General features: G+C 40.3%; 1 protein-coding gene across 2 annotated transcripts in view; it reads right to left on the bottom strand.

Annotated features, from left to right (window-relative positions):
- Positions 1 to 2767: 2767 nt before the first annotated feature.
- The window catches only part of LOC134337789 (protein SFI1 homolog), a 42652-nt gene continuing 23245 nt past the window's right edge, over positions 2768 to 22174 (bottom strand). For both annotated transcript variants that reach the window (XM_063033031.1, XM_063033032.1), the window contains 13 exons: positions 20235 to 20427; positions 19881 to 20034; positions 18316 to 18482; positions 17958 to 18166; positions 16226 to 16370; positions 13231 to 13483; positions 10560 to 10677; positions 9083 to 9227; positions 7885 to 8086; positions 6416 to 6549; positions 6134 to 6269; positions 4602 to 4712; positions 2768 to 3455 (listed from right to left, as the gene is read on the bottom strand). In XM_063033031.1, coding sequence (XP_062889101.1) covers positions 3405 to 3455; positions 4602 to 4712; positions 6134 to 6269; positions 6416 to 6549; positions 7885 to 8086; positions 9083 to 9227; positions 10560 to 10677; positions 13231 to 13483; positions 16226 to 16370; positions 17958 to 18166; positions 18316 to 18482; positions 19881 to 20034; positions 20235 to 20427 — 2018 coding nt within the window. In that variant the 3' untranslated portion in view covers positions 2768 to 3404. The remainder of the gene's footprint in view (positions 3456 to 4601; positions 4713 to 6133; positions 6270 to 6415; positions 6550 to 7884; positions 8087 to 9082; positions 9228 to 10559; positions 10678 to 13230; positions 13484 to 16225; positions 16371 to 17957; positions 18167 to 18315; positions 18483 to 19880; positions 20035 to 20234; positions 20428 to 22174) is intronic.

The raw sequence follows: 22174 nt of genomic DNA on the forward strand, positions 1-22174 counted from the left end.
TTGCTGTAGAAACTAATGTTTTTATCCAATTAACAGGCAGAGGGTGTGTGAGCAATCAGTATATGATCTAAGGAATGAGCTTGGCGAGAGCAGTGAGTTCAAAAACTTAATGGATGCATTGGGTGACACATGTCAGAACGGCCTCAGAATGAATTCCAGTAACACCGGCTGCTGTGTAGTCAGCCCTTCAGGATAATCATCTATCTTGTTTGACAGACAATAGAAAACTCTGTTGTCAGTGAAATATGTGCTCTACAATCTTACCAAGTACAAGTACAAAAGTACAAAAGGGCAAGTACATATTTCAAAACACTTACTAAAAAGCTAATTTTTCTTCTGCTGAAACTGACTTGAGCTCAGAAGGTGATTATGCTTGTGGTGTACTTAGTAACATACTCAATTAAATATTTTAAATATTTTAACATCTTTACTGTATGTTAAGAATCCCAAAGGCACCAGTTTAAAGTTCTCTCACGTTTCCTATCCAATGGTTATCCCTCAGCCAAAAGCTCTAAGCACCATTTGATCATTAGCTCAATGCTACTTATGGAAAATCTCTGTACAAAATTATCTGTCAAATGTCCCACTTAACAACAGCAACTCTATTTCAAAAGTTCTTGTTCTGGACTAAGGTCAAGAAAGGTGCTTTGTAAACAAAAGTTTTTTTTTAAATTTCTTTTCCAGTGTGTGTGCCTCACTTCTTTGGGCATTACTGAATATCTTTAAGCTTTGTATTTCATGGAGAAAAGGATAAACTATTAATCTATGTGCAAGTTCAATTTATTGCTAGAACCATGTGGAGGGCTTTTGATACAGATTTGAGATTATCTCTCAATCAAGACAAACCATTCCATTTTATCCAATTAAACACCACCACATAACAGAACTGTCACACACACTTCTGATTAGAATAAGCAGAACTCTTGGCAAGTGAATACAAGTCCCAGACACAGTCATTGATTAGTTCAATCTTTAACTGTATCTTTAATCAGGATGTGATTCCCAAGTTGCACTGCAAAACCTGATTTTAGTCAAAATAGAAATAAGCTTTCTGGAAGAAATCCAAAACAAGTCAGTTGGGATTATCTGGTGAGTCCTTTTTGCAAGGTATGTATGTCTGTCTGTTTGTGAATCCACATGTTCATATCGGTATTTGAGCTCAGAACGTGATTATGCTTGTGGTGTACTTAGTAACATACTCAATTAAATATTTTAAAAAACCATTGCAGTCAGTATTGCAGTTGCCGCAATGGAACCATGCCAAGCACAAGATTGTAATATCACAGGAATTAAAGCAGTACATTTACAAAATGTATCAGTATATTTAATTTCAAGGAGATCGGGACATCTCCCATCTAAACTTAAACCAAGTTATTAAAAGAGTGGAACTAGATGAAGAATGACTGTGATATTATTTTGTTACAAGCACAAGAAAATCTGCAGATGCTGGATGGAAATCCGAAGTAATACACATAAAATTGCTGGAAGAACTCAGCATGCTAGGCAGCATCTATGGAAAAGAGTAAACAGTCAACGTTTCGGGCCAAGATCCTTCAGCAGGACTGGAAAAAAATATTATTTTGTTTCTGCTTTACACTCAGTGGTCAATATTGCATCAAACTACAAGCTACACGGAACTAGATTAAATTTGTTAAAATTACTTTGCAACTGGGTTGAGGCGTTTTAAAAATCTGCTCAAGCACAATTTTGTTCTAGCACACTTGCACTCAGCGGAATGGAACTATACATAAGATGAGTCTACATCTTCAAAAATGTAGGCATGTTCCATTTGACAGCAAATGGAAATTAACTTTAGGGCATCACTTAATCGGACATCTTGATGTTCAGGAATGGAATTGTCAAGTGAGGGGACCATAATCTCATCTGTTTTTCATTGATGTAGGAACTGCTGTACCTAATAAAGTGGCCGCTAAGTGTATGCTCATGGTCGTCTTCCACTGCAGCCCATTCACCTCAAGGTTCGATGTGTTGTGCGTTCAGAGATGCTCTCCTGTACACCACTGTTGCAATGTGTGGTTATTTGAGTTACTGTCACCTTGAACCAGTCTGGCCATTCTCTGACCTCTCTCATTAACAAGGCATTTTCGCCCACTGAACTGTCCCTCACTAGACTTTTTTGTTTGCTTTTTGCACCATTCTCTGTGCACCCTAGAGTCTGTTATGTGTGAAAATACCAGGAGATCAGCAGTTTCTGAGATACTCAAATCAGTCCATCTGGCACCAACAACCACTCCACGGTCAAAGTCATTTAGATAACATTTCTTCCCCATTCTGATGTTTATTCTGAACAGTAACTGAACCTCTTGACCACGTCAGCACGAGTTTATGCATTGAGTTGCTACTACATGACTGGTTGGTTAAATTTTTGTATTACTGAGCAGGTATACAGGTGTACCTAATAAAGTGGACACAGTGTACAGTATCTTTTCTCATTGATGCAGGAATAATCAGCCACTACAATACTTACACAGTCTGTCCCTGAACAGTCTCAGCTTTTCCTTTTAAGTTGAAATAATTCCAAAATTGCACAGTGATCAGGTACAGCTGCTTATTGCCAAAACACTACCATCTAGACTTATGGGGAGATGAGTTAAAAACATCGAACCCAGATAAAAGCTTTTGCACAATTAACATTTAAATAAGAAAATTCAGTTATTCTTGGGTTTACTGCAGTACACACAGACATATCAAGTAAGAACACCAATGTCATTATAAAAAACAGACAACCACACAGACTCTCTGCTGCTTTTAATCAAATGTATTCAAAACTGAATACTGAAAAAATAAGTAAAAAGCCCCAAATACTGGATAATATCCATTAATCCATCAAAATAAAACAGAGGAAATAGAAATACAAATACTTAAATGCACAGAAACTACTAATTTAGAGTAAGTTTTATAAGGAAACATGCCCCAAGTATAACTCGTTAAAGGCATCTCAAAAATAGATGCTGATAGATAAAAGTCCACAATAAGTTCTGCAAGTGAGAGTGGAGAGAAAACACAGACATTTAATGTATAATTTTAAATCGATTACATTTTGAACCACAAGATTCTCCTCAGTGGAATTCTCAGTGCCATGAACTGAGAATGATGCTGGGTAAGCTCACAAGGTCACCGAACCCAACCCTGGTTTTTGTGATGTTGCATGCAGGTTAATTACCAGCATATTACAAAGCATGAAGTTAGGATCTTCTCAGAGCATGCCTAAGAAAATGTACCATCTCCGACCTGTCCAATGGGATGCTAACTTACCAAATGACAGACAGGAATAGACCGACAGTGGACACAAGGGTTTTGATAGTCAACACTGTACATCTCCACAAGCAAACACAGTGAGAAGCTCAAATCTGTACTAGGAGTGAGCTTGAGGTTCACCAACATCATGGGTCACTCTGTTTTCCAAACGCCAATCTGTACCAAGTAGTGAAAACCTAAAAATAAATTAGACACATCAGGTTTACAGTTAATGGATTCTGTGTGTGAAGGAGAGTCAAATTTCTGTTATAGGAGTGTATAGTTCAAAATCTGAGACCAAATTGTTCCCCTGTTGAATTACAATTGTGCACCCTATAACATTGTTTCTGTAATGTTTTACAGTGTATAATCAGAGTGAATAGCAGTTCAAACGAAACACTAATTAGGAAGCTCTGGAACATTTTAGCTCAGACTATGAATAACTGTCCATTTCTATGTCACCACTGCTGAAACAATGTGACTAGGGAGGGGAGGAGAGGTGAATTCTGCATCTCACTCCAAAGGCAATTGGTAAATCCAGACCTGATGTTCATTCAGGTATGGTGATACTGAAACAGTGCACTAAGGACATGAACCAAAACATTTGCAGGCCAAATCAAAGAGAAAATCTGTTACAAGAAGTAGCTTATCCCTCATTTGGACCCCTTGTCTAAGAAAAGATGTGCTGGCATTGCAGAGGGTCCAGACAGGGTTCACAGGAATGATCCCAGGAATGAAAGGGTTAACATGTGAGGAGCTTTTTATGGCTCTGGGCCTGTAATTACTGCAGTTTAGAAGAACTGGGGGTGGGGGGGAGATCTCATTGAAACCTATCAAATATTGAAAGGCCTAGAAAGAGTGGATGTGGAGAGGATGTTTCCTGTAGAGGACGAATCTAGGTCCAGAGGACACAGCCTCAGAATAGAGGGACATCCATTTAGAACAGAGAAGAGGAAAACTTTCTATAGCCAGAGGGTGGTGAATTCAATGCCACAGATGACTATGCACACCAGATCATTAGGTCTATTTAAGGTTCAGGTTGATAGGTTTGTGATTTATCAGGATATCTCTGCTTTACTCCAGATCTTGTGTAAATCCTGGATAGGAGAAAGAGAAATCAGACAGATTTCCTGACTATGATCCCAAGATTAGTGTTTTGGGAAATGGACGGAAAGTCAGTTGTAATTCCTCAAAAAAATGGCGTGGGTGGATAAAGGTCAGATCTCTGATCCCCAGTCATAAAGAAAGGCCAATGCGTGATAAACCAGAGCATTTAACAAAGAGGATCAGCATCTTCCAGGGAGGCTGACTAGCATTGCAATGTATGTAACTTTGGTACCTACATCCAACATCAGGATCCTGTTGTCCTGGGCTGCAAACGCCTGTGACACCTGCATCTGTATAAACCGTCTACGCCACAACTGCCACACCTTCACCTCCAGCCTCTGCTCATACTGTGTGGGGAGGAGAGAAGCTTCCATTAGTGTGAAAAGCTGTAAGAAGAGCATGGTTCCAGTGGCACCTGACTGTTCATTACTAAAGGCTCCCAAATTATGAGCAGATTGAAATGCAATCAGCTCCCCATTACTATTTTGCAGGCAGAGGGCACGTCTCCTAATTATGTCAATATGAGGACAAGGCTCAGCTGCAGCTTGGACCCCATTATCCCAGCCTGCCCACAAAGAAGACTGACAACTCGGCAAGAACATCTGAGGCCCCAAATAGATTAAGAAGCTTCATCTATGCAGAGATTCTCAGGGGAGGTTGCCTTGCCCTCAGAGGTCCTCCTTGAGTCAATGTTATCATGTAATTCACTGATTAATTAAGACTTTGAGTAGGAATTCGGGCGATAGATCTATATATAACATATTACTGACTGTAGCAGCTGAACAGAATTAACCAGACACCACAGGTTTTTCATCCCCAGAGAGAAAGATGATAAATGACCCCGGACCAGCCTCAAATGGACTAGTGCTGAACTTGATAAGCATGGGACAGGACAGGTGATGTCTGTGGATGAAACTATTAGTCACCAAGAAGATTTGAGTAGAGTAACACTTAGCACTCCACATACTTTAGAATGTATTATTTGTCTAGATTCTAGATTAAAGTCCAGACTAGCTAACCAGATTGTGGATTGTCAAATAAAGAAATAACATATTTTTAAAATCTTCATTAACAGCCCTGCTGAAAATTATTCTACAGGGGCACAGTTGAGAGCATCCTGACTGGTTGCATCACTGCCTGGTGTGGGAACTGTACCTCCCTTAATCGCAGGACTCAGCAGAGAGTGGTGCGGGCAGCCCAGTGCATCTGTAATTAATAACTTTCCGTGATTCAGGACATTTACAAGGACAGGTGTGTAAAAAGGGCCTGTAGGATCATTGGGGACCTAAGTCACCCCAACCACAAACTGTTCCAGCTAATACCATCCGGGAAACAGTACCACAGCATAAAAACCAGGACCAACAGGCTCTGGGACAGCTTCTTCCACCAGGACATCAGACTGATTAACTCATGCTGATTTGAGTGTATTTCTGTTTTATTGACTATTCTATTCATTAAAAATTATTATAAATTTCTATGATTGCACATTGCACATTTAGATGGAGACGTAACAAAGATTTTTACTCCTCATGTATGTGAAGGATGTAAGAAATAAAGTCAATAAAGTCATAATAAAGTCATAAAGTCATATTGTAAGACGGAACAGGATAGTTTATGTTATTTATTCCTATGGTTTGACTTTCTTATAAATAATTTAAATAGAAAATTGACATTGGTATTATTTTATAATTGTAAATCCAACCAAAATATTCACAGCTTAAACTGGTTAAATGAAAAGTCATTGTTAAAAGGGAGCTGATTTTCTCACCAGTCCCCTAGTCACTAGCTTGCTCGTAGTGAAGTTCTTCCACTGTTTCCAGATTTCCTGAAGCTTCTCAACCCTTTTTTCCTCGAGGAACTGCTGTAGGAATGTTTGGTTCCGCCAGTTCTTAAAAAATAGCTTACTGTGGAAAAATAGAATCAGCTTGTAAGTTCATTCTGAATTCATCAACCCAACAAGCTCCTCCAATTCCATGCAAGAACATTATTGTGTTATAAACTGAAAGAACCAGAGTAGGCAGTATTTCAGTGACAATGCAAGACTAATCACCATGAGTGATTCCTGTGGTGTTCCTCCGCACGAGATTCCTCTGCGTCCCGCTGCTTCCGTGCCCTCACAAGAACAATCCATCGTGACACAAATTTCTGAGACACGTATCTGGCACGATATCTAAGTGCCTGCAACTGTCAAAGAAGAAGATATAAGCAGTGGTTTAGATAAAGGTCACTAAGTAACAATCCGTGCTAACAACTCGTTCTCAGTATTATTTTTTTTTACATGCAGTTTGTCTTCTTTTGCACAATGGTTGTTTGTCAGTCTTTATCTGTTTATGTAGAGCTTTTCGTAAATTCTATGGTATTTCTTCATTCCCCATTTTGCCTGAAAGAAAATCTATTTCAAGGTAGTATATGGTAACATATACATAACTTGATAATAAATTCAGTTTGAAGTGAAAACAGCCAAATTACTGAACCATTTCATCTCCAACAGTAAGTGACTCAAAACGCAGGTATGCTCCTTTTGTATCTTGTATAGACAGCACCATTAGAAATTAGTACTCTGTCTGATTACATTACAATGCTACTTCATTTGTCTAATTTTTTTTTACTATTTGTGGCTCTTGCACAGTCCTGTATTTGTCAAAGTGGAGCAAAGATCAAGTAAATCTGGCGGGAGCAAATGATGTAGGGAATGGCAAGGTGGAGCACCCCAGGAGGGATGTAGGACAGGTGGCAGAGAAGGAATGCCAGGGGTGGGGGGGGGTGTGGTGTGGCACTTGTGCAGACACAACCAACCCTGAGGCACCAGACAAGGTTATTTGGTTTACTGATTATGACAGAATGTCCCTCTGGTGTTCCTGCTCCCTCCCTCTCTCTTCCCCTTTTCCCAACCATGATTGCCCTCTTCTTGCCCCATTCCCACTCTCAGTCCACAAAAGAGACCAGGATCAGAATCAGGTTTATCTTCACTCATATGTCATTAAATTTGTTTTTCTCGCGGTTGCTAAACAGTGCAATACATAAAACTACATTTCATTTTTAAATCTTTTTATTAATATAATCTTCTACAGCTATAAAATACAGAAATTCAACAAATTAGTATATATATAATAAAGCTGAAAAAAAAACCATATATATGCTAATGAAAAAAAAAATTTATAAAAGAGAAAGAAGGAAAAAAGAGAACCCCAGCTAACTGAAAAAAAAAACCCCACTAACTATAAAACAAAAAGAGAAAAAAAAAATTAGGAACCAACTCTCAGATGATTGCAGATGATTGCAATACATAAAATTACCAGTCCTGTGCAAAAGTCTTAGACCCACTAGCTATATATATATATATATACACACCTGAGACTTTGCACAGTACTGTATAACAAATTCCATGCTAGAAATCTGTTGGCTTGTATGGAAATAACAAATAAGCACATTTTATTCTCTTTAATGGTTGTTGAAAAGTAATAGAAAAGCAACACTTTCTGAAGTCTTATTAATTAGCACATATCTTTCTACACCTACCTCGCTGTACCAGGTTATCAGTGCTTTGTGCAGGATTTGCTTAGTCTGTCCTTGCACAAACAAGGCCATCTTACGTTGAAAGTGCAATTGAGTTCTCCAGATCGCAAATGCGGAGTTAAGCTGCAACAGTGAAGCTTGTGCTGATACAGTCAATGCCCAGAGCTTCTGCAGATGTACATTTCCAACCCAAGTGAGAAGGCACCTAGGATTTGATGAGAAAGCAAACCAGTTCAGCTTAGCTGGTTATCTAATGTGCAGAAATACAAACCAGTAATCTCTTTGGTAAATCCCCAACATGTGGTTTGTAGCTATTAAGTTATGTGCTTTCTACCCAGTATCTCGGCCACAATGGTTCTCATCAGGGTGGTGTTGCATCTCTTTAACAATAAATAATAAATGTTGTTCATAATAGGAAATATATATACAAATACAAAAGAAGAGGAACAGTGCACTGCCCTTTATATACTCTATGTAGTGTTGTTCAGTTTATACATTCACAATCTCATTGTACTGTATATTATAAATAAGAGATTCTGCAGATGGTGGAAATTTTGAGCAACCCAGACAAAATGCTGGAGGGATTCAGTAGGTCAGTGGGTATTTATGGAGGGATATAAACAGTCAACATTGACTGTTCATTTCCCTCCACAGATGATAAATGCTGTGTGCCTTCAGCATTCTGTGTGTGTGGTTCTGTACATTAGCTGTGACAGCACACCTTTGTGTACATAACACCACACCACTGCCAATCCTGGGGGGGCGGGGAGAGAGGATACACACAGCGCTCACTCAGCCTTAGATGGTATTACTAAAGTTCTCAGGTTTTCATAGTAAAATGTGAAACGTTCCATCTTACGATACAGGTTGCCCGTGATATCACTAAAGTACTACTGACACCTGACCTTTATTGGTTTAATTTAAACATGGCAGCTTTAAATTATTTCAAAACAGATTGACTTTTTCAATGGAATATGTACCTAAAAGTCTGGAAACATTATCAATGCCATTATACACCCAAGTTTTATTCTCATAATCCGTGATGTGCTGAGGGGGGGTTGTTACATTCCTTTTCGTTACCTGGCAGCAATGAGTTAAAGAACAGCAAAGAATAGGAAAGTGGATTCCAAACAATTGTGAAGTCTGCTTTCAGCATGGCAGAGAGCATAACAGCACAGCAGATAGCGTGGACTTGTCATACCTGCGAAGTAAAGTTAGATGGTAGAACAAAGCGGCCCCTTTTTGTTTCTGATATAATGTTGCCATCTGATAAAAAGCAGTCTGCTTCTGTTGGTGCTGTGATGCAGAAATCATCTTCTTCTGCCTCACGCTCTCATCCTTTCGCTCTATAAAAGCAATCGGGGTGCATTCATGTATCAGAATTGGTTTAAAATGACATTACAATAATGGGCCAATCTGTTCCGCACGCCCAGAAAATGTACGTGGATGTGCTTGATGTAATGATACAGGAGTTACAACGACACACACAGATGATATTTAGTGAGAGTTCAACACTACAAAATTTGGATGACTACTCATATTCTGAAATAATTATTAATCTCAGGATTACAAAATACTATTCAAAAACAATAAAACCAACCTGCACTCTGTCACATGTACATACACATCCCATTGTGCAAAACCTTGTTGTCTCTCAATTAAATTTTTGCTTGTCACACTAAGGGGACAATATTTCAGGGGTCCAATAGCAATGGTGATGGTGAGTGGGCAACATCTGAGATTTTGCTCATGTTGTTAGTTTTTCATTATCATTTTAATGAATATAATTTACTGAGAGAAATGAGGTCAACTGAAGCAGTATTACAAGGTACGTGTGGTTGACTGAGATAGGCAAAAGAGAAAGAAAGACACGCATGTACATAGGTACACACATTAAGAAAATCTGATTAGATAATAGTGTTCATTAAAAGAAAAGCTCAAATTCAATGATCCATTAAGAAACTAAGAGCCAGCAGTATTGTTCCTACAAATACGCTCAGTGGCCACTTTATTAGGTACAGGAGTGAACCCAGTTTAGTCTTCTGCTGCTGTAACCCATCCACTTCAAGGTTCAATGTGTTGTGCATTCAGAGATGTTTTTCTGCATATCCCTGTTGTAGCATGTAGTTATTTGAATTACTGTCACCTTCCAGCAAACTTGAACCAATTCTGGCCGATCTCCTCTGACCCCTCTCATCAACAAGGCGTTTTTGCCTACAGACTGTCACTCATTGGATGCTTTTTTGTTTTTCACACCCTTCTCTTTGTCTTTAGAGACTGCTGTGTGTGAAAATCCCAGGAGATCAGCAGTTTCTGAGATACTCAAACCACCCCGTGTGACACCAACAATCATTCCACAGTCAAAGTCACTTAGATCACATCTCTTCCCCGTTCTGGTGTTTGGTCTGAACCACAACTGAACTTCTTGACCATGTCTACATGCTGTTATGCACTGGTTTGCTGTCACATGATTGACTAATTAGATATTTGTATTACAGAGGTGTACAGGTGTACTCTTACACAATTTCAGTGCATTTCCCTGCCAGCTTCTGATGGCAGACAGATGGGAGATAAAAGCACTGTCTCAATTTTGCTAAAGGTTTGTTACATATCTAAGCAGCCTTCCATTACGGAAAGACTAGCAACAAATGCAGTCTGTGATCTTCAGAAGAACTCACCTTTTACCAATTTGGCCCAGGCGAGCAGCAGCAGCCTCAGTTGCCTCATTTTAATGTTATTAGCAATCTGATGGGACAGCTGGGATAATCTGATAGCTTCTTTCCAATTGCTGAACAACTGCAAATGAAACAGAGGAAGAAGAAAAATGGTGCAGTCATAAGAGAACATAGTATTGGAGCTGTCAAAAACAAATATAACTGTTTGCAATGAGGCCACAGCTTGTAAACCTTGAGAGCTCTCTGCCAGATAATTTTACATGAGTCATGTGAGATGTGACTGATCCCAGGCTTTGTCAGGAATCCACAAAATACATCATAGCAAAACATGACCTTGTTCTCATCCAAAATCATCCTAGATTGGAGGAGGGGGATTGTCAATCAACACTGAGAGCCAAATATTGCTGAAAAATAACCACACGGCTATGGGGAAAGAGATGGACCCAAGGTTAACAACATCCTGGCATCCAGTTCTTAAACTGGCACATGAAAAATGTATGCACAGTGAGGCGCGAATGACCCAGCTGTTTGAGATTCAAAGCTAGTCAGGGTTAACACCTTTATCGAAAAGGTAAAATATATATATATATATATATATATATATATATAGAGTAGTCTGCAGTTTGAGGGTTGCTGCACTGACCTGGAATGCAGTGTGTGAATAAACAGATGAGGGTGTGCATTGAAACAAAAGTTCAAATTCAATAAACTATTAAAGAAACTGACAACCAAGAGTGTTGTTGATAGGAATATACTTTAGGATTTCAAATATCACCAAACACAACGTCAGCGCTATTGCCAATCAGCAGCTTCTTGTGGGAGGCAGGGCCACCAGCCAAACTTTGTTGACAGTTTATTAAATTTCTAAGCAGCTTTTAGATCTCTGTTATTTTCCTGATCTTTAGGGTTCTTTCAGGGGTCAAGAATGGCGGGGAAATTTAATTCTTAATGATGGTTTATTTTAATGTTTAAACTAAGATACAGACATTTGAAACTGCAGTAAGTAAAGAGCTGAGAAGCAAAGCAGAGATTCCAATGAAAAGATAGCGCCTCTGAAAAATCCATCACCTTTGTAATCCAGATTGTAGAGATTCCTACTCCATATCCAGGCAGGTCCTCGCTGCTTATGAACCACAGGCTCAGGACATGGCTGAGCCTAATTTAGCCAAGCCTAGAGTGAAGAATGGGCAAAAAGAAATGGGGCCAAAAAAGGACAGGTGATGCTGGATTAGAGAGAGAAAGAGATTACTTCAAATAAGCAACAGAATTTGTGTTGGAGACACAAGAGACTGCAAGTGCTAGAATCTGGAACAACAAACAATCTGCTGGAGGAATTCGGTGAGTTGAGCAACATATATGGGGTGGAAAGGAAATGTTGATGTTTCAGGTTTAAACCCTGCATCAGGGTGCGTAGAGATTTCCTAGCTAAAGGCATCTCATACCAGGTATAGACATGGTCTTCAAAGTTTATAGCTTTAGGTGAAAGTGGATGCCGAGTTCAGAAAGATGCACAATAATCATTCGCTGCTTACACAAAATGCCGACCGCCCACTACAAAGTGACAAGATGAGCCACAAAGTGCTAGACTGCATCCAAAGCTGATACAATCACCAAGTCCCAGGAAGGTGCAAGGGGCAAGTGGCCATCCATCTGTGTCCAAGGATGCACATGACTGACACAAATTCAACTAGCATAAGAGCCACTGAATATTTACATCTCAAAGAAAGCAGTGTGTGAAAGCACTGTATGTTTCAATGTACATAGGATGAGTAAATATGAAACTGAATTATAGGAATGCTATTGGTTTGGTGTCAGTAATGTTACAATCAACGATATGTTCTGGCAGATGTATTTTAGTACTACTTAGAAACCCTAAATACTGTGCAAGTACCTGAGGCTTTGTAACTCTGTGGAACCACTCATCATACTTTTCACAACTATTCCTTGAAGAATTACAACTTGATTCCTTCTTTGGTGCTTTTCATTTGGCAGTCAGGTGGTGCTGCTCTCTTGTGGCCAGTTACCAATATTGCTTCCAAATAGCTGCTGTCAAGCGCTGCCCTCTTGTGGCCTCTGTGTAATCCTACCTCCTCTCTTCCTAACCAGCGGTCTGACTGTCCCTCACTATGGTACCAAAGGTGGTGATGCTAACTCTAATTTACTTTAAACAGTCAATTTAAAAGATGTATGTTCTGTAGGTGGAAGGATGGAAAGAGATTAGAAAGAAGGGGATGATACCCTGGTGCTACATTAGTTGTCCATAATGGAGAAAAATACAGAAATTTCTGTCTTCAAATCTGAGTGTTGAAACTTGAGGAGGATGCAATAGATTTAAGTAAAATTTGCTGCTGATTCACCTCAATGATCCTTGGGAAGAAAAATATCCGAAAGGTTTTTAGATAACGATAATTGTTGGTTGGGCAGATACTGGAAGGATTTTTCTCAGAAAAGTGACCAAGGACAAGGCAAGAAAATCAATAAAAACTGGTTAAACTAAAAGCAGAGAAAATAGCTTTCATACAAAAGGTAGTGGGGAAGTCAAATGGCTCAGGAGTAAAATGATTTTATCTTTCTGAAGAAAACGTCATTATTTAAGCAGAAATAGGGGGATTGGGAAGAAACTGGGAATATGGATTAGCGACAATGTTGTGATGGACAAATCTAATTTACCTACTGTTTGAATGAGGATTGTAGCTCGATGCCTCACAGCCTGCTGTAGTAATGTCCTCTGCCTCCAGCACTGAATAACTCTCCGTGCTGCTCTAAATTTCCTGTGACTCTCTGAGAAGTGCTGCAGCTCCAAGTGATACCTCCACTGACTAAAAGCCCCTAACAGGACCTGTTGGTTCCGTACAGTTTGAAATGTCCACAGCCTCTGCCACATCTTCTCTTTCTGAAGTGCAGCACAGCGCCAAGCCTGCAGATATCTGGACCAAGAAAATAATGAATTAGTAATGTTTCACGTGGTGATAAGAGTTACACAATAGAAATTAAGGGGTAGTTAGCCCCTTGAATTAAATGCTACTCAGTTCCATTGTATCTTTGCATCCTTTAAATACATCAACATCTGACTAACAAATGATCTTGCACCTAATGCTATCTATGAAAGTTTCAAATTTCCCTATGAACAAAACTACTTCACATCTTCACTCATGACAGGCCTGACTCTAGTTAGTAGGCTGTATGTCTTTGTTCCAAATTTTCTACCAGAAAAAAAAGCTCTTTTTCTATCCAACCATCAGTTTTTAATTCACATTTCAAAATCTTTAATTAAATCACCCCTTGGTCTTTTACATTCCAAGATATGCAAGACTTGTTTGTGCTATGTCCAATTATTGTCATCAAAAACTAAGTTACAGCACAGTAGAAAGGTGCAAAGTCAAAACTTCTACCATTGGATTCAGTGCACGAAGATCAGTCACCAAGATCCCTCTGGTAAACGTAACTTTGATCTGCATGTAACTTAAGCCTCTTTGATGCTCCACGCAAATTTATTACTTTAAAGCCTAGTCCTCTGCCCTGGACAGTTAGGTGCACTCAACATCCTTCTGTACACGCTGCAACACAACGATCTACTGGGGTTTCTCCAGTGACCACCTGTAATTTTGGATGCAGAAAGCTATAGTGAATGACCACAATAGGCTGCTGATCACACAGGCTGTAACAATCTGTCAGCACTCTATCAGGGATGGCTAGTGCAGACAGCTTTAACTTTTAGAAGGATTGAGAGTTCCCACGATAATGAGTGAGGCTGACAACCCCGTTCCTAGTGTATGACTAGATGGCATCATACCACACACTGGACAAATGGTGGACCTTAGTGTTTTCACTGGCATAAGACCATAAGACACAGGAACAGGATTAGGCCATTTAGCCCATCAAGTCTGCTCCGCCATTTCATCATGGCTGATCCAATTTTCCTCTCAGTCACCTGCCTTCTCCCCATATCCCTTCATGCCTGACCAATCAAGAATCTATCAACTTCTGTCTTAAATATATATGAAAACTTGGCCTCCACAGCTGCCTGTGGCAAAGAATTCCACAGATTCACCAGTCTTTGGCTAGAGAAATTCCTCCTCATCTCCATGTTCTAAAAGGACACCCTCTATTCTGAGGCTGTGTCCCCTCATCTTAGACTCTCCCACCACAGGAAACATCCTTTCTACATCCACTGTATCAAGGCCTTGCACCGTTTGATAGGTTTGAATGAGGTCACCCCTCATTTTTCTGAATTCCAGCGAATACATGCTCAAAGCCATCAAACACTCTTCATATGACAAGCCATTGTCCTGGAATCCTGGAATCATTTTCGTGAATCTCCTTTGAACCCTCTCCAGTTTCGGCACATCCTTTTTAAGATAAGGGGCCAAAATTGCTCACAATACTCCAAGTGACGCCTCACCAGTGCTTTATAAAGTCTCAACATTACATCCTTGCTTCTATATTCTAGTCCTCTTGAAATGAATGCTAACATTGCATTTGCCTTTCTCAGCACAGACTCAACCTGCAAATTAACGTTTAGGAAATTCTGCACAAGGACTGCCAGGTCCCATTGTCTTGTGCCTCAGTGTTTTGTATTTTCTCTCCATTTAGAAAATAGTCAACCCTTTCACTTCTTCTACCAAAGTACATGACCATACACTTCCCAAAACTGCATTCCATCTGCCATTTTCTTTGTCCACTCCTAATTTGTCTGTCCTTCTGTAGCCTCTCTACTTCCTCAAAACTACCTGCCCCTCCACCTATCTTCATATCATCTGCAAACTTTGCAACAAAGCCTTCAATTTCATCATCCAAATCATTGACATATAATGTAAAAAGAATCAATCCAACACAAACCCCTGTGGAACACCACTAGTCACCGGCAGCGAGCCAGAAAATGCTCCCTTAATTCCCACTCTTTGCCTCCTGCCTATCAACCAATACGCTATCCATGCTGGAATCTTTCCTGTAATACCATGGGCTCGTAGATTGTTAAGTAACCTCATGTGCCACCTTGTCAAGGGCCTTCTGAAAATCCAAATACACAGCATCAACCAATTCTCCTTTGTCCATCCTGCTTGTTACTACTTCAAAGAATTCCAACAGATTTGTCAAGCAAGATTTTCCCTTGAGGAAACCATGTTGACTACAGCCTATTTTAACATGTGTCTCCAAGTACCCTGAGACCTAATTTTTAATAATCGACTCCAACGCCTTCCCAACCACTGAGATCAGACTAATGGGCCTAGAGTTACCTTTCTTCTGCCTCTCTCCTTTCTTGAAGAGTGGAGTGACATTTGCAATTTCCAGTCTTTCAGAACCTAGTGATTCTTGAAAGATGCCTCCACGATCTCTTCAGCCAATTCTTTCAGAATTCTGGGGTGTACACCATCTGGTCCAGGTGACTTATCTACTTTCAGACCTTTCAGTTTCCCAAGATCCTTCTCTCTAGAACCTTCTATCATTTAACAGCCTTCACCTTCTCTCTAGAACCTTCTATCATTTAACAGCCTTCACCTTCTCTCTAGAACCTTCTATCATTTAACAGCCTTCACCTTCTCTCTAGAACCTTCTATCATTTAACAGCCTTCATCTATGTCTCGTGCCTAAGGAATACAAACTGAACTGAACCCAAAGGATCACGAACTCTACACAAACACTGCCTCAGAGTAATAACTGTTCCAGACCTTCTTTGCACCTGCATGTCTGCCATTATCTTCACATTTCTCTGTGTCTCTGCTTTCTGCTTCCAGGTCTGAAGAGTCAAAAGCTTCACCCTCAGTGTGTGAACAGAAAGGAAATAAGCCTGGAGATCCTGGACTTGCTTTCGCTCTAGAAGAAGCAATACAAATTTGCAGAATATGAATTATGAGATTTGGAAACAAACACGAAATGCTGCAGGAACCCAGCAGGCCAGGCAGCATCTATGGGAAAGAGTACAGTCGATGTTTCGGGCCAAAACCCTTCGGCAGGACTTCAGCCAAGTTTTGGCCCAAAACATCGACTGTACTTTTTTCCATAGATGCTGTCTGGCCTGCTGAGTTCCTCCAACATTTTGTGTGCTTTGCTCGGATTTCCCACATCTGCAGATTTTTTCTTGTTTGAGATATAAGAATTGGCAATTACTTTTACTAAAATGGGTACAATTATCACTTGTTAATACTACGAATAAGCAAAAAGTACCAAGAATTGCCAGAAATTAAGGAAGGACTATACTGATGTATAGCTCACCAAAGACCATTTCTGTTGTGGGGCCCATTGCCTGCATTTACTGGATGTTTAAACAACATTTCCAACATCTTTATGGTCCATAGTATTTTACAGTTATATCCAAGTGATCACTCTACTTTCATACCACTAATTATAATTGATATAGTCCGGCAACACTGCAGGTGCTAACCAATCAAAGCCTGAGGGTCGAAGACGCAAAGGAGTCACGAGGGCCCAGGTCATCAGGATCGCAGGCTGGAAGTTGAGGCCTGAAGGTCAAACATGTGATCGGCATCCTGGAGTGAAGTCTGAAGTTGGAGGCCTGATACCTGCAAGTCTGAGAACCTGGGAACAAGGCCGGCTGGTCCGTAGGTAGACTGTCCTGGGGTGGGAGGCCTGGCTGGGTAGTGTGAGTGGGGCTGGGGGGGATGGGAAAGGGGCTTGTTTTGCTGTTGGTATTTTGTCGTTGCTGCTTGCATTGTTCTTAGGAAAATTGTGGGCATGCTACGCATGTTGGCACCAGAATGTGTGGTGACACTTGCAAGCTGTTCCCAGCACAACCTTGGGTGTACTGGTTGTTAATGCAAATGACGCATTTCACTGTATGTTTTTATGTGCATATGATAAATAGATCTGAATCTGAATATACCTGGACGATACTGTAACTGGTCTCCCTATCTAATGTCAGACATGAGAAGATTTCCCTATTTTGTTGGTGATCGAAATAAGCTGCAGAAGGCTGTGAACTCAGTCAGCTCCATCATGGGCACTAGCCTCCCCAGCATCCAGAATGTCTTCAAGGAGCAATGCTTCAAAAAAGCTGCATCTATGATTAAGAATTCCCATCACCCAGGACATGCCTTCTTCCCATTGCTACCATCAGGGAGGTGGTACAGGAGCCTGAAGGTACACGCTCAACGATTCAGGACGAGCTTCTTCCCCTCTGCCATGAGATCTCTGAATGGACATTGAACCCATGAACACGACCTCACTACTTTTTTTCTCTTTTTGCACAGCTTATTTAATTTTTTTAATACATGTATTTACTGTAAGTTGGTTTTATATTATGTATTGAATGTACTGCTGCCACATAGCAATACATTTCATGGCATATGCCGATGATATTAAACCCGATTCTGATTTTAAAGCATCGTCAGTCCTCGTGTAAACAGTTGCACCGTCACAGCAAATTGCTTTGCCGACACTCACTCTCTGTATATTGGTGCCACTGGGACATTGCCTCTCGAGTTTTCCAACACAGCACCTTTCTGCATCTTCTGTCAGCTTCATGCTTTTGTAATAAACGTATTTTCCAAAGAGTCAGCACAACTCGACGCTGCCGGCCAAAAGAAAACCCAGCAACCAATTCCCGATGTCTCTGGCGGGTCTGCCCCCACTTGCTCCAACTTAGAAGTACTCTGCAGGAAGAAAGTTACACACAGAGTTTATTAACCCCTCACCATTACACATACTGAATCAGTTTCTGTACCTGGAAGGGAAATATAAAAACAAATACATAACTAAACAGCAGGCAAACAGTGAAAAACTACTACCAACAGAGACATACCGCATCAGCAGGGTCTGCCTGTGAAACTGATCCGCCTGCTGTACCCGTGCAGCCCAGAGCATCAGATGCTCTTCAACCAGATGCTTCTCCAATTTGCACTGTAGCCACTTTCCTGCTCGCTCCAGGCCAGGTCTGTTTGCTGGTCTTGCTCCGTACTGCAGAGTGCTCTACAAATCAATGGCACAAATAACTGGCTTGACCTTTACCATATTTGAGTTTACTTTTGTTCTTGTAGACCCTGGCAAAATGTCAAACTGAAAAGTCAAACCAAAATAGGGCAAGGTTATAAAAGGTATTATCTCGAAACAAGCGATCATTAGTAAACACCTCAGCTGCCTTTGCTGCAAAGACTGAAATGTTATCTAAAACTTTTATTAGTGTTGGGCACGTGGCCAAGTGGTCAAGGCGTTCCTCTAGTGATCTCAAGGTCGCTAGTTCGAGCCTCAGCTGTGGCAGCGTGTTTGTGCCCTTGAGCAAGGCACTTAATCACACATTGCTCTAGTGTCTGTGTGAGGAGTGACGCCCCACACAGACTTCCAATCTGCACCTTGTAAGGCATGAAAATGCCTGACGCAGGCCTCTCGTGGTCTGAGTCGACGTTCCCTCCCCTTTATTAGTGTAAGTAACCAATCACATGAGAAGATAGAAGTTATCTCATCCATACTATTGATTTTGCATAACTTTATGAACCTTCATTAATCTCACCAGCCTCCTTTCTCCTAAAGAAAACAGTCTATCCAGTGCATTACCTCAGACTCCTACTGACCACCTGGTCAGTCTATTGATACGTTCACAGAACTTACCACTTTCTTCCTCAGTATCAACCACACAGACACAAATTAAACAGTATAAATCACTGCCTACTGCAAACCCTATTGTAAGCAAAGCAGAAACACACCAAGAGGATTGGTCTGGGAGGCAAGTTCTTCAGAGAAAGTCAGTGGAGTCAAGTGCAGTAGTTGAGCCCTTAAATACCAAGCTGAATGGATTTCCCTACCAAATTTGTGCAGTCTCACAACAGGATTCTGTAAGTAACAGAATCTTTATTTAAATCTTCAAATTCCTTTTTGATGCTTCAGGCCCAGCAACCAAGCCCACAGACCAGTGCTATCTAACATGAAAAGAAATATGAATTAAAACACCAGCAGTATTTTTTGATCATATCAAAGACATACAGGGCATAATGAACTTAGTTTGTTATTTATGAGTGTAGATTTTATCTTTACGTTCATAAGTTATCATGTGTAATGTGTACTACTGTGCTTTATACCCAGGTTTGGAGAAACTTTTTCTCATTTCTATATACATCATGTGGTTATGTACATTTTGCATATATGTATATAGTTAAATGACAATAAACTTGGCTTGATATCCCCTGGTGAGCAAGGGCAAGGCAGTGTAACACACACTCACCTTTAATCTCTGAACCGTTGAAATTTAAAAAACGGTTGACAAAAAACCAACCTTTTCAGACACATAGAGGGTGGTAAGTTTTAGGAAGTGAGACCCATGGTGTACTGCCTGGCCAACCCATCAGGAGTCTCACGCATGTATTCTCCAGCTACCTGTTCAAGTGAGCTGCAGTCAAGTTCTTCGTCACCCAGTGCAACAGTGCTGTCCCGCAGAGGCAAGTATTTACAGAATCCTTGCAGACATGGTTTGAAGAATTCTTCAGGCCAGAGTTTCAGAGCATCCTGCAATTGGTTCCATGATGCGATCCTGTAAAACTCATTGTGTACAAAATCGTCAATTCAGTGCCAAAATATACTCCTGAGAACCCTTTGTTCAAATTCCAAAAACCAGCCCTGATAATGTGCCTGAACTCCTCTCTTTACTCTCAGTCCAGAATAAAATACCCCAAAGTATTCTCACATTCCACTGCCTCCACTATACCCTTGTCTCCAACATCCAGATCATACTTAGCTATTTGAAGTTTGTGCAGCTCCTCTCTATCATCCTGGAATTGCGGCTGAGATGACTGTTCAAGGCGAACACTGCCATGTGAATGCAGCTCTTCGTGAGTTAAATGAACATCATCCAGTTGAAGAGACATTCCATATTTTTCATTTTTGTTGTGGTCATTATCTTTCCCATAACTCTGACAACTAACAGCTAAACAGAGAAATATAGAAAAGAGATTAGGTTGGCTGAAAGAATTAAGGCATTGAATTTACAATTGTGAGAGATGACTGCTTTCCTAATGAGAGGGAGAGGGAGGAAATTAGGGTAGCAATGGCAAAGTAGAGAAGAGCTGGTATAAGAAGTAATCAAAAAAGGGAGAGGAATTTCACTGCAACGAGTCTGGTTTCTTCCCCAGTGCAGTTGCCCATCTATCAAAAGGCCTTGTGTACTAAACTAAAAACAATAATAATGACCTCTTCAAAGTAAGTGTTCTGACAAACCACCGCAGTACCTAGTAAAAATCAGCAGAGGGTAGTAGTAAGCTAGATGTACCACTATTTATATTTAAATTTCCAATTATCCATAAGATTTTTCTGCAGGTCCAGCAACACAGCACAGATCCTGGAATTGGCACAGCTAGGAAAGTTTGCTGGGGCAATAATGTCAATTAAGACTAAGAGTATAACATCTAGGTTTGGCAGAATGGCATCGACTCTGAATACACCCAAGATATAGCCAATTGAATTGTAGAGGATTTACTTCATATGCGCATATGATATACTTTGGTGGTTCACTCCATTTTACCAAACTCCATCTATATCTTTCTACTTACTTACTCAAAAAACGTCCTAAATTTATCCAGGCCTTTTCTCTCTCAATTGAACCCTATGTTGGTAGGTTCTACATCACAGTAACTTATCAGATATAATGGTTCCCCATGAATTTGTTAATTACCCCTACCTTAGCATTCTCCATTATTTCTATATACACTTTATCAAAACATCATATAGTATGAGCGACTTGACAAGTATTTTACACTATATAATGTTTTGAACATTCAGCACCTCTGAATTGTTTTCAGCCAGATTCTTCTTAGTCATCTCACATGAATCTACAGCAAAATTAATTTGGCACATTTACAAACCCCATTTCCAGAAAAGTTGGGATATTTTCCAAAATGCAATTAAAACAAAAGTCTGTGATATGTTAATTCACGTGAACCTTTATTTAACTGACAAAAGTACAAAGAAAAGATTTTCAATAGTTTTACTGACCAACTTAATTGTATTTCGTAAACATACACAAATTTAAAATTTGATGGCTGCAACACACTCAACAAAAGTTGGGACAGAGGCATGTTTACCATTGTGTTACATCACTTTTCCTTTTAATAACACTTTTTAATCGTTTTGGAATTGAGATACTAATTGTAGTAGATTTGCAATTGGAAATTTTGTTCATTCTTGCTTGATATAAGACTTCAGCTGCTCAACAGTCCGTGGTGTCCGTTGTCTGATTCTCCTCTTCATGATGCGCCATACATTTTCAATAGGAGATAGATCTGGACTGGCAGCAGGCCAGTCAAGCACACGCACTCTGTGTCTACAAAGCCACACTGTTGTAGCCCGTGCAGAATGTGGTCTGGCATCGTCCTGCTGAAATAAGCATGGACGTCCCAGGAAGAGACGTCGCCTTGATGGCAACATATGTCTCTAAAATCCTAATATACACCTCAGAGTCAATGGTACCTTCACATACATGCAACTCACCCATGCCGTGGGCACTGATGCACCCCCATACCATCACAGATGCTGGCTTTTGCACCTTTTGCTGATAACAATCTGGATGGTCGTTTTCATCTTTGGCATGGAGAACTCGATGCCCGTTTTTTCCGAAAACTAGCGGAAATGTGGACTCATCTGACCACAGCACACGGTTCCACAGTCTTTCTACCATA

This window comes from Mobula hypostoma, chromosome 25, assembly GCF_963921235.1.
Source record: "Mobula hypostoma chromosome 25, sMobHyp1.1, whole genome shotgun sequence".
In the NCBI taxonomy this organism is placed as follows: Eukaryota; Metazoa; Chordata; class Chondrichthyes; order Myliobatiformes; family Myliobatidae; genus Mobula; species Mobula hypostoma.